The 12,679-nt window shown below is 37.1% G+C and overlaps 1 protein-coding gene across 8 annotated transcripts in view; it reads left to right on the forward strand.

Moving 5' to 3' along the window:
- NSD1 (nuclear receptor binding SET domain protein 1) overlaps positions 1 to 12,679 on the forward strand; it is a 150,516-nt gene that overhangs the window by 121,780 nt on the left and 16,057 nt on the right. For all 8 annotated transcript variants that reach the window (XM_032403805.1, XM_032403803.1, XM_032403802.1 and 5 more), the window contains 3 exons: positions 4,692 to 4,848; positions 6,332 to 6,537; positions 9,643 to 9,755. In XM_032403805.1, coding sequence (XP_032259696.1) covers positions 4,692 to 4,848; positions 6,332 to 6,537; positions 9,643 to 9,755 — 476 coding nt within the window. The remainder of the gene's footprint in view (positions 1 to 4,691; positions 4,849 to 6,331; positions 6,538 to 9,642; positions 9,756 to 12,679) is intronic.

The raw sequence follows: 12,679 nt of genomic DNA on the forward strand, positions 1-12,679 counted from the left end.
AATACCTGCTTCTTATAACACAGTCTTGTGGTAAGTACTGCTGCCTCTTTATTGTACCACCCTTCTTTTGTTTAGAAGAAAGTTAGAGATAAGAGTTTTGGTATTCAATAGCATTTAAATATAACTTTCTATAATTCTAGTCTTAGACTAAAAACAGGTTTCTGGGAGGCTGAAGTGTAAGCTCCAAAAGTTTTCTACGTTTCTTGGAGATGGGACGATGAAACAGTTTCAGCATTAGACCTTTCTTTTTATTTTTTTAAGGAGAGAGATAGAGAATTTTATGGAGGCTCCATGCCCAGCATGGACCCTGACAAGGGGCTTGATCTCATAACCCTGAGATTATGACCTGAGCCGAAATCCAGTCAGATGCTTAACTGACTGAGCCACCCAGGCGCCCCAGCATTAGACCATTTCTAATTCCAGAGTGGGATGAAATGAATGAGATGGTTTAGAGTGAGGGTGCCCATAGCATTCCTGACATGGAGCATCCTAACTGAAAAGCTATTGAATCCAATAATGGATACTCATAATGATAACTGAGCCACGTAGAAAACTTAGTAGCTGCAGCAGCAGCCCTCAAAAGTGTGATCCATGATCCTTGGGAAGGGGTAAGGACCCAGAGGCCCTTTTAGGGGCTTCCATGAAATCATAACTCTTTTCATAATAATAGTAAGATAACACATGCCTTTTATAGTTTGTTGACATTTGCACTGATGGTTCAAAAACCAGTGGTGGGTAAAACTGCTGGCACCTAATACAGATCAAGGCAGTGGCTCTAAAACATACAAGTAGAATCAGTCATTGTATTCTGTATTACCACACGCTCTCAGTAAAAAAAAAAAAAAAAAGAAAAGAAAAAGAAGTTTCACATAAGAATGTTCTTGAATAACATTTATTAATTTTATTAAATCTCAACCCTCAGGTGAACATTGTTTTAATATTCTGTTAAAATAGAAGTACACTAAAGTGATTCTGTTGCATACTGAAGGTTATCTTAAGTTAAAGCACTCATGTAGTTGAGTGACACCTGGGTGGTGCAGTTGGTTGAGTGTCCGATTCTTGGTTTCAGCTCAGGTCATAATTTAGGGTTCATGAGATTGAGCCCTTGTGTTGAGCTCCCCGCTTGGTGGGGAGTCCGCTTGGGATTCTCTCTCCCTGTCCCCTCCCCCTGCTGTGTCACGCTTTTTCTCTCCCCCCTCGCCAAGTAAATAAATCTTTTAAAAAATAAAATATTTGCAAAAATGTAAAACTTGTTAGCTCACTAACAATTTTTTATTTTAGAAAATAGTTATTTTTTTTACAAAAATGTTATTTATATTAACATAATAGATTTATTGTTATTTTTAAGTGAATTAATAAATATTTTATTAGATTTATTATTAATTTTTATGACCTGAGCCGAAATCCAGTCAGATGCTTAACTGGATGCTCTAAATATTTATTAGATTTATTATTTTATTAGATTTAATAGATTTATTATTTTTAAGTGAATTAATAAATATTTTAAAAATTTCTTAGTTTTGGTTCCAGTTTAGTAAGTTTAATATTTTTAGCCTACATAAACAAAACTTCTTCGGGAATCTCCATCATTTTTCAAGAGTATAAAGTTACCCTGAGTCCAGAAAGCTTGAGAATTGCTGGTCCCATTATCTAAGATTATCCTGCTATTAGACAACAGAGACAGAATAGAGCCTTAGGACATTTTTGCCCGTGTAGGGAGAAAGCTGAAGGTGATCATTCAGAGTATTAGGATAATAATATGGTAAACTGCTAACTTGAAAGGAACAAGTTCCTGGAATTCAGCAATGTGCTTAAAATTTATTTTCTCTTACCTCTTCCACAGAATGTCACTTTTTTCTCTTTTGCTTTCTTTTGATGGTTCATGTAGTTTTCCCTCTTCTGTCTTAATGTCCTTTCTCCTATACATCTCCCTTACTGCCACCAGATAAACTCTCCTGCCTACCTCCCATCCATCTACCCAGATTAATCCTATTGATTTCTTTTCTCATATTCTCTCTCAGCTCATATCGTATTATGTCCTTCCCTGCAAAACTGTTTGCCACTATATCCCCTCAGCTCTGTCCTCAGCCTTTCTTCAGTGAGTATTCTTATATGCAGATTTCTTTTCATGCTATATAACCTCCTTTTAAGGCCTAGTGCAAAGGCCTTGTTGTACCTGAAATATTTCTAGTGTGTTATGAAAGCCAGCTTACTAAAAGGAAGATTTTTCTACAAAGTCCATGTAGTTGGCAAACTATACGGTTAATCAGATTGTGACTTAGCAGATAACTAAGCATAAATAGGAAATGTTCTAGAAGGTATATTATTGGGGCAGGTAAATTATGTGACTCTACATCACTCTTAAGTCCCATGCTAAGATTGTTCAACTCATCCTACAAAATGCACAAGAATAGCTAAATATGAGTTTCAGAGCAGAGAGTACAGGCTATATGTATTGAGTAAACAAGTTCTTCAAACTTGTTGTAGCAACAGACTTTTTTGCAAATGAAATATCACTGAATCAAGCTTCAGTATACAACAGAGATAAAAGGAGAGCTTCTCTAATTGAAAAGGAGTTGGGTCTTAAGCACACAGTCCTGGCCCCAAGAAAATAAACACCCCAGAGCTTAACACCTCAGAGCTTATTTTAAGAGCCTGCTGCAGATGATTGAGAAAAGGAAAAAGACAGCATGGATAGGATGGTGTCACAAAATCTAAGTTTTTTATAGGATATTATGAGGCAAAAGGGGCACAGTAAAACTCAGATGATGTGGACATATACTTTGCTAAGGCTTTATCCCCCACTAACTTCAGGATGAGATTTGGACTTACATGCCTGAGTTTAGCATGTTTGAAACATGCTCATTTCTGGCATAAGATAATAGGGTATTTTTGATGGCTGCATAATATTCCATTGTATATATACACACCACATCTTCTTTATCCATTCATCCGTTGATGGACATCTTGGCTCTTTCCATAGTTCGGCTATTGTGGACATTGCTGCTATAAACATTGGGGTGCACATACCCCTTCGGATCCCTACATTTGTATCTTTGGGGTAAATACCCAGTAGTGCAATTGCTGGGTTGTAGGGTAGCTCTATTTTCAACTTTTTGAGGAACCTTCATACTGTTTTCCAGAAATCTTGCCATTTGCAACGACATGGATGCAACTAGAGGGTATTATGCTAAGTGAAATAAGTCAATCAGAGAAAGACATGTATCATATGATCTCACTGATATGAGGAATTCTTAATCTCAGGAAACAAACTGAGGGTTGCTGGAGTTGTGGGGGGTGGGAGGGATGGGGTAGCTGGGTGATAGACATTGGGGAGGGTATGTGCTATGGTGAGCGCTGTGAATTGTGTAAGATTGATGAATCACAGACCTGTACCTCTGAAACAAATAATACATTATATGTTTTAAAAAAAAAAAAGACGATAGTAGGAAGGGAAAAATGAACGGGGGGGAAATCAGAGGGAGAGATGAGCCATGAGAGACTATGGACTCTGAGAAACAAACTGAGGGTTCTAGAGGGGAGGAGGGTGGGGGGATGGGTTAGCCTGGTGATGGGTATTAAAGAGGGCACGTTTTGAATGGAGCACTGGGTGTTATACGCAAACAATGAATCATGGAACACTACATCAAAAACTAATGATGACGGTGATTAACATAACATAATAAAATAAAATTTAAAAAAATAATAGGGTATTTATTATATTCCTTAAATATGAATCCTCTTTATCTGAAATTTTTTATAGTCTGAAACTATGAGGATTTCAGCCTCAGATACATAAATTGAATTACTCTGAAAATCTTTAGGAAGTGAAAATTCATTGTCATTGCAATATATGTAATTATCCTGGTGTCTGAAAACCTCAGTGGAGAAGGGGAGAACATTTATTTAAGTTTAGGCAACAAACCACATTAGTACCTATGATTTTTGTCACCAGTGAAAATCACAGATATTTCAGTTGTAGATATCTTAAAATATTTTGCAATCATTGTTACTGCTAGATCTTATTTTTGTATTACAAAGAAACATAACTTTCTAACATATTGTATTACATTTTGTAACATTTTGTATTGTAACATTTTGTATTACAAAGAAACATAACATAAAATGTAACAGTGTTCTTTTAATTTATATGTTAGGTTAATGTTTATAAATGTTATTCTGAAAAGAGCCCATAGGTGTCAGAGTGCCAAACATAAAAAAGAATAGAGTTAGTAATTTAAAAAGGGGAAAGGAACTGACCATATGGGGACTACTTATGTGTCAAACATTACTGTGCCATTTATTCACTTGTTTAGTCTTCAAATAGATGTGATTATTTACTGTTCATTGTGGAAAATTTAGCGTATTGTCTTTTAGTGAAGAGAAAGAAATGTGTATATGCACATACTTGACTTTGAGAGGTTGACTTCTGACCTCACTGCCCTAACCTAATTTTGCCAATAGGACCTCATGTTTATTTGCTGTGAATGTAACAAACCCTCAAGGTTGTGGTTCACAGGAATATTGGAGAGGGAATAAGTGCTCTTGTAGAAAAGTCTTTCTGAATAACTAATTAAATTACTAAGCCATTTGCTAGGAGATAGATAATTGGTTAGGAGCAAAAGCTGTTTCAGCTGGGTTACTATATGCAGTCTTGTGATTCTGAGTGCCAGATTTTTTGATTCCCACAGGAGGCAGCCTTCTGTGCTGTGATTCTTGCCCTGCTGCTTTTCATCGTGAATGCCTGAACATTGATATCCCTGAAGGAAACTGGTATTGCAATGATTGTAAGGCAGGCAAAAAGCCACATTACAGGGAAATTGTCTGGGTAAAAGTTGGACGATACAGGTGAGTGAGCATGAAGGAAATTGGCACTGACTTCTTTTAACATCCCATCCTCTGTTTCTTGGGATTTCAGTTACAGTGCTTAACTCTTTTTCTTTTCTTTCTTTCTTTCCTTCCTTCCTTCCTTTTTAATAGTTTTTCTGATTAAGCAAGGTCCACCCTTCTCCCCATTAATTTTCCATTATAAAAGAAAAAAACTAATTTTTATGTTTTGTGGTTATAGGAATAATACATATTCCCTGTAGAAAATTCATTAATGAAAATAAAATCCATAACAAACAAGGAAGATACATTGCTAACAGTTTGGTATATTTTCTTGGAGACACACCAATGCATGTACCCTCAATGCATGTACCTTATATTTTATACTCAGTTTTGTGTCTTTTCTTTTTTAAAATTATTTTTATTGAACATGGAACATACAAAAGAATATCATAACATGCATGATTTAAAAGAATCAGAAAGGAATATCTGTGTATGTACCTCCCATTTAAAGAAAATAGCACATTGCTAGTACTTTTGAGGCTCCGTCCATGACCCTTTCTGAATCCACTCTCTTCCCACCCCTAGAGGTAAGCACTATACTGCATTTTGTGTTTTTTATTCCTTTGCCTTGCTGTAATGGTTTACCACATGTATAATGTTTTGTTCTGCATGTTTTAGACCTTTTCATAAAGAAATTGTTGCTATATTTTCCTGCAACTTGCTTTTTTCATTTACTGTTACACTCCTGAGATTTAATAGTAGTTAGTGCAGTGCTCTAGTTCATACTTTGCTGTTCTACATTTCTTCTTGATATAGTCTTAACAAAACAGTGCAGTTCGTTTATCCATTCTCCTCTTTGGACTATGAGCATTTTATCAATGTTCCTTAGTAGTGTACATGCACAGTTTTTCTAGGAGTAGGGGTTTCCAGCTGAAATAGCTAAAGCCAATTGTCTTCCTAAAGTGGATGTAAAGCATTAATTTACATGCTTTTTATTTTCGGAGGCATTTCTTGGTGTCCTTGTTCTATGCCCCTCACAATTATTGAAACTTTTCCTTTTTAAAGGCCAAATTATATTTCATTGTATCATATACTATAGGTACTTTATCATTCCCTAAATGTTGGGCATTTTGATTGTTTCCAGGTTTTCATTCTTATAGATAATACTTCAGTGAACATTATAGTCGAAGCTTTGTTTATATCTTCTATGAGATGATTATTATTTACTGTTAAATTATTATTTCCTTTATATATTCTTTAGAGTAAAATAACTGAGTCTAAAAAGTATATATGTGAGCACATCTGTGAGAATGGCCATTTTCAGGTTTTCAGCACATTCTACTTATTTTTTCTCTAGTTAGATTGTAAAAATGGACTAGGTTGGACTTTCATGTAGATAGACAGACATTGCTATTCCTTATTCCTGTCCTAAAAGGTAGGTCATTTTCCTAGTGTCTTGCAGTATTCTAAAGGTTTCCTTCCTTGTTTTCACCTTTCCCAGGTGGTGGCCAGCTGAGATCTGCCATCCTCGAGCTGTACCTTCCAATATCGATAAGATGAGACATGATGTGGGCGAGTTCCCTGTACTCTTCTTTGGGTCTAATGACTATCTGTGGACACATCAGGCCCGAGTCTTTCCCTATATGGAGGGGGATGTGAGCAGCAAGGATAAGATGGGCAAAGGCGTGGATGGGACATATAAAAAAGGTAACTTTATATTTTTGTTTCTCAGGCCAACACAGACCTCTGTTGCCCAAGAATCTATTCTGTTATGTGTTAGAATTCACTTATGTTCTGTTAGCAGCTGTGTTCTGCTCTCTGGGGCAGCTACAGGATTTTACAGGGAAGTTGATCCACATAATTCATTATTTTTGAGCCTAGCCTTTATGTAACAGGAATTTCCTTGAGGGAGGTTTTTGTCTTACCAGTTCTGTTTTCTCAGCATCTTATCAAGTACTGGAGCTTTGGAACTATTTTATAGCCTAAACCCTGTGGTTTGCTAGACAAGAGTCAGAATCTCTAATAGAGTTGTGTTTGTTCCAAGGAAGTTACAGAGAAGTTATAGAGCAAAATAAAATAGTGAAAGTCAAAGCATAAATGTTCTGAATCAAAAGAGATTTTTTTAAGCTGGCCTAGCAGTGAAGGAGTGGGGACATTTGGGTTAGAAGGAGTTGAGTCAACTATGAGCCTCAGTTTTCTCTTACTATATAATGAGTAAAGGTTGTACTGAGAATTCAGTGAGGTAATAAAAACAACCGGCAGAGCACATAGTTGGTATCCGATCAATGATAATTATCTTCTTCCTTTAGCTGTCCTTTGAAAGGCAGTATAGGTATCTCTTATTATTCGAAGATATTTGGACATTGAAGTATATAGATTTTGTATGGTGAGGTGGAGATTCTAAGCAGGTAAAACTTTCTCATAAGGTGAAGATTCAAAGAAAATTCTAAGCAGGTGAAACCTCCTGGATGGGGAATGAGAATCATGTCCATAGGGAACAAGTTTCACAAAGGTTCCATTTGCCTCATGTCATTTCAGTGGGTCCTCACTTACCTTTGGCCATGTGGTTTCTGTGTGGATATGGGTTATTAGTATTAACAATATAGGAGCTTGGCTCTTGAGTCTTGTAGTCTTGGATGGTCAGGGACCACTTGACCAACATCTTTGCCTGTGTAGAGCTGGCCACCACAGAGGCTGGGGGAGAAGGTGGAGTTGTAGGGACTACCACAAGTCTGATCCTGCTGCAGCTCTGGGATTCTACTCTTCCTATGCCTCAACCCTGGGCTGGCGGGGTGCCTCTGCCTTCAAGGAATACATGTTTTTATGGGGGAATTGGACACAGATACAAGCAGTCAAAATGTTATTCATTGCGTGTTGTGGCAGAACTGTGCATAGTATGCTATGGGAACAGACTAAGAGGAAGCATAACTGCTGGGGATCAAAATTTGGAAGTCATGGATTGGTTTTTTCCAAGTGATTTTGAGGAGTGAACCTTAATAATAATCGTTATCATTTGTTGTTTGCCAGGCCCTGTTCAGTTTGTTTTCTGCTTTAGGTGCTGGTGGTAATAGTATTAGTTAGGCGTCATTATCCTTATCTTACAGATGAGGAAAGTGAGGCACATAAAAGTTAAATTACTTGCCCTAGGTGCCAGTGCCAGTGCCAGTAAGTAGAGGAAGGTTTCAAACTCTAGCATTCAGGCTTCAGAATCCACACTCTTCACCCCTACACTGACGGTGAAGAAGTTAAAAATGAAAATGTTAACAAGAAGACAGCGCATGTGAAAACATATGTTAAATCTAACATGTTAAGTGAATGACCTCTAGTTATGTGGTATAGTTTAATATGGGGTCGGGGGGAACACAGTGCTGTTAGCCAGAAAAGGTGGTAGGTAAGTTACATGGTCAGAGCAGAATTTTTAGGAATCTTTGAGTTTTGGGACTGTAGAAGGTGAGAGGCTGTGGCCAGGGATGTCTGTGATGTGGCTGTTTTGGTAGTTCCGGGCAGAGATGACAAGATTGTGAAGTGAAGTGTCCCTGGGGTGGTGAGGATGATGGGTACTTGAATAGACATTAAGTAAACAGACTAGTCAGGACATGCTGAATCATAGAATGAAGAAAGGAGTGATTATTTAAAAACACACATACACACACACACACACATGCTGAATAATAGAATGAAGAAAGGAGTGATTATCTAAACACACACACACACACACACACACACACACGACTCCAGACAACAAAAGCTCTGTTAGATGTTTAACAGGGAAATGGAGAAAAGGGGATGGACCCTTTTCTTTTCTTTTCTTTAAAGAATTGACAGAATATGGGGGAAGCTACAGAGAGGAAAGAGGGGGAAGAATTGGAGTTCTTCTCAGAGTTTTTAATCTAGGTTACAAAGAATTTTTAAAAAAGAATGAATGAAAAATTTGTTTTAAGTGGAAAAGAATGAGAATCTTAAGATTTTGTTGGACTTGTAAGATATTACAGTCTTTTAAGCACATGAAAGTACAGGACTTGAATAAAATCAGCTATGAAGATCTGTGTATCATTACAGCTAATAGTTGATATTTACAGAATGAATCTTAGGAGAGGACTAGGACAGGTGCTCTTTAGAGAATTAGGCAAGAAGGAGAGGAAAACTTCAACTTTGAATTTCTTCCAGAGGAATGCAGCATGTTATTTGGCACCTAGGAGACAGAGTGTTTCTGGAGGCAGGAGGTTTGGAACTGAGGAAAGAATTAGGCTTAATTAAGCACAGTGACTTTGCTGAACAGATACAGTCTTGTTGTCGTTAGGAGATGTTATTTGTGGGCTTTTTCAAATCATTTAGCTGGATTTGTTTTGGTTTTGTTTTAAATTTTCCTCTGAAGGTGGTAGTCTAGATTGTGCCATGTAGTGGTAGATTATGTTTTGTCTTAATGCTATATCTGAATACCTTGGGGACTATAAATTAACTTGAAAATAGCAGTAATATGTACTTCTTAGTTTTCTATATAGTGCTGGCTGATTTTTTTTTTTAAGATTTTGTTTATTTATTTGAGAGAGAGAGACGAGTTGGGGTGAGGGGGGAGAGGGAGAAGCAGGCTCCCCGCTGAGCAGGGAGCCCGATGTGGGGCTTGATCCCAAGACCCCGAGATCATGACCTAAGCTGGAGGCAGACACTTAAATGACTGAGCCACCCAGGCGCCCCAGTTGCTGGCTGATTGTTGTCTAAAACATGGATTTTCTCCAACTTTAAAGGGGAAAAAAATGGCAAAATAAACAACTCCACCCAAGATTAAGTGACTTGTGCTGTGTGTTTTCTTAGCTCTTCAGGAAGCTGCAGCAAGGTTTGAGGAGTTAAAGGCCCAAAAAGAGCTAAGACAGCTGCAGGAAGACCGAAAGAATGACAAGAAGCCACCGCCTTACAAACATATAAAGGTGAGAAAAAAATGCAGGAGACTGTCTCCAGGAGACACCCTCTTATAGAGTACTGTCTTCCTGCTGTGTTCATGAAGAGGTTTGGAAGCACAAGCAGAGTTGCTTTTAGGTAGAGGTGTGAACTTGAAGGAAGATAAGAAAAAGTTCCAGAGCACCATTCCTAGCACATTGTCTATAGCTTCTGTAAAGTCAATTGTGTGTTGATAACTTTTTCTGTTGCCTTGGAAAGTCTTCTTATAGAAGTGGACTGGATTAGAGTCTGTGCACAGGCAACATCTTGCAGTTTGAAGGGGACTCAAGAAGCATGATAAAAAATGATAAATAGCCCTTAGATAGTATGAATAATACACATGGTAAGTCTTCTTGGTAATGGCTGATACTAAAGATATTTTAGGTAACCAGTATGATTAGGTTTCCCAAGGTCAGGAGAATTCATGTTATATGTACCTAACCCCTAATGTGCCTAGTAAAAGAGTCCTCACCATTTATCATCTGGGTACAATGGACCCTTTTTATTTTTTAATGTTTTAAATCATTTTTATGAATAATTTATAGAAGTAAAAACACAGGAATAATGAAGAACAAATTTTTTAGACATTTTAATAAGTATTTCCTAAAACCTCTCTTTAAAAACCTAATTTTTATTAAGTTAGTTGTAATGTTTAAACATCAGAAAACATGAAATAATACTATTAGCTCTATTAACAGAATGAGACTGCCCAGGTTCTTGTTGTAAAATATTTGTGGTGACGTCATGCCTGAATAAGAATACCATATTTCTTTTTTTGTCAATAGAAATTCATTGTTAGTGTACCCATTGTATTTGAGTTTCTGAAGTCTTAGAGTGTGAGGCTTCTTGTAGAGATCAATTTCATCACTATCTTTAGAGTCTAATGTGGTCAAGTATATCCCAAGTATTCCATGGGACATACTTAAAAATCTGAAATTCAAATTTAATCAGGTGTCCTGGATTTTTAAAGCAACCCTACTAAAAGCAGACTACAAAGATGTTATCTCTAATCTTTCATACTTTCTGGAAAGATGATTTAATACTTTAGGCAATGCAGTAGAGAAACTGAAGTGTCACTATTTCACTGTTGCATGCATAAGGTTTTGTGATTCCATCATTTTTCTATTTTCTTGTTAGTTTAGTCTCTTTTGGTAAAGGTGGGAATGACTGATGAGTAACTATGAATAACGATGAAACAGTAAAATGTTATGAGATACAGGAAATTAAGAACACTAAAATTCCATAATATAGCTTAGATTTTTTAAAGGGTTTTAATGGATGTACATAGTAGTTGCAGGATAGAATGAGGGTATTTTTTTTCTTTTTTAAGTGAATTTTCTTTTTGATCTTTAGAAGGCCTCTAAGAAAATAAAATTCATAAAATATCAACCCTTACAAATAAAACTGCTGAAGAAAATACACTCAAAACCTGAAATTGGGTCTAAATGGACGCTGGTGGTGGTGTACTGAGAGTTAAATGGAGTTATTGTGCGTGGATATATAAGATAGTGCATGGAGTTCTAAGTGTAGTTAGGCCTCAAAAGGGGGAAAAGAATCTGGTTCGTGGCCACAGTCTTAGGTGTCAGACAACAACAAGGGAGGCATTTCAGAGTTGCACATCAAGCATAATGAGCTCTTGAGAGAGCAGCTTCCTGGGAGTGATCTAAATCACAGAATTTAGAAGCCAACTTCTTTCCTCCATACCCTCTCCCCACCTTTTTAAAAACAAATACATTTCCAGGAAAAATTTTAGAACAAGGGTTGGCAAACTATAGTCCATGGGCCAAATCTGGCCTACTATGGTTGGGAAAAAAATTAAAATGAGAAGAGTAATTCTAGGGACATGAAGATTACATGAAATTCAAATATCAGTGCCTATAAATACGTTTTGACACTCATCCATGCTTATGTAGAAATTGTCTTTTGCTTCTTTTATGCTACAATGACAGAATTGAGCTACATCTGTAGCCTGTAGAGCCCAAAGTATTTACTGTCTGGTCTTTTACAGGAAAGGTTTGTCAATCCCTGATCTAGAGTGAGCATTTAACTGTACTTATGTATCTGTATTGTTCTTAATCATGTGGGGTTTTTTTTTGTTAGTTTGTTTTTGCTTATATGTTATGTTAGGCAAGAAACTTATTTGGGATTAATAACAAGTTAGATCAGATGTTAAGAAAGAATGGTTGAAACATATCTTTATCGAGAGAAAAGGAGTAGGATGAAACTTTTATGGGAGGGAGGTCAGGTAAAGATACCTTGAAACAGACAGATATGTTCTAATGCCCTATGTGTAGGACCTGCAGTCTGAGGTGAGTGAGTCAGTCCTTACCTTCTGTCCCCTTAGAGTTTGCTTTCCTCAGGGTTGTGACTTCCATTTACATGTGGTAGTAGTATTCCTCCATTAACGAAAAGTTTACAGGTTTGTTTTGTTTTTTAAGATTTTATTTATTTATTATAGGGAGAGAGAGAGCACACAAGCAGGGGAAGCAACAGAAGCAGTCTCCCCGCTGAGCTGGGAGCCCGACAGGAGGCTTGATCCCAGGACTCTGGGTTCATGACCTGAACCAAATACAGACCCTTAACCATCTGAGCCACCCAGGCACCCCAAGAAGTGTACAGCCTTTGCCAGTATTTTGAAGTATCTGGGAAGAGATCTGGCAGAGTTACATCCTTGTAAGGTGTTATCAAGAACCGGTTTGAGGACAGTTTATTTCTGTAAACAGATTGGAGATTTTATAATATTGTTAAAGAAGAGGCAAAAACTAAAATGTTAGAAATGGATCCTTTTAGGAATTTATTTTATATATTTATTTATTTTAAAAGATTGTATTTATTTATTTGACAGAGAGAGACACAGTGAGAGAGGGAACACAAGCAGGGGGAGTGGGAGAAGGAGAAGCAGGCTTCCCGCGGA

The sequence above is a fragment of the Phoca vitulina genome, unplaced genomic scaffold (assembly GCF_004348235.1).
Source record: "Phoca vitulina isolate PV1807 unplaced genomic scaffold, GSC_HSeal_1.0 scaffold6, whole genome shotgun sequence".
Classification (NCBI taxonomy): domain Eukaryota; kingdom Metazoa; phylum Chordata; class Mammalia; order Carnivora; family Phocidae; genus Phoca; species Phoca vitulina.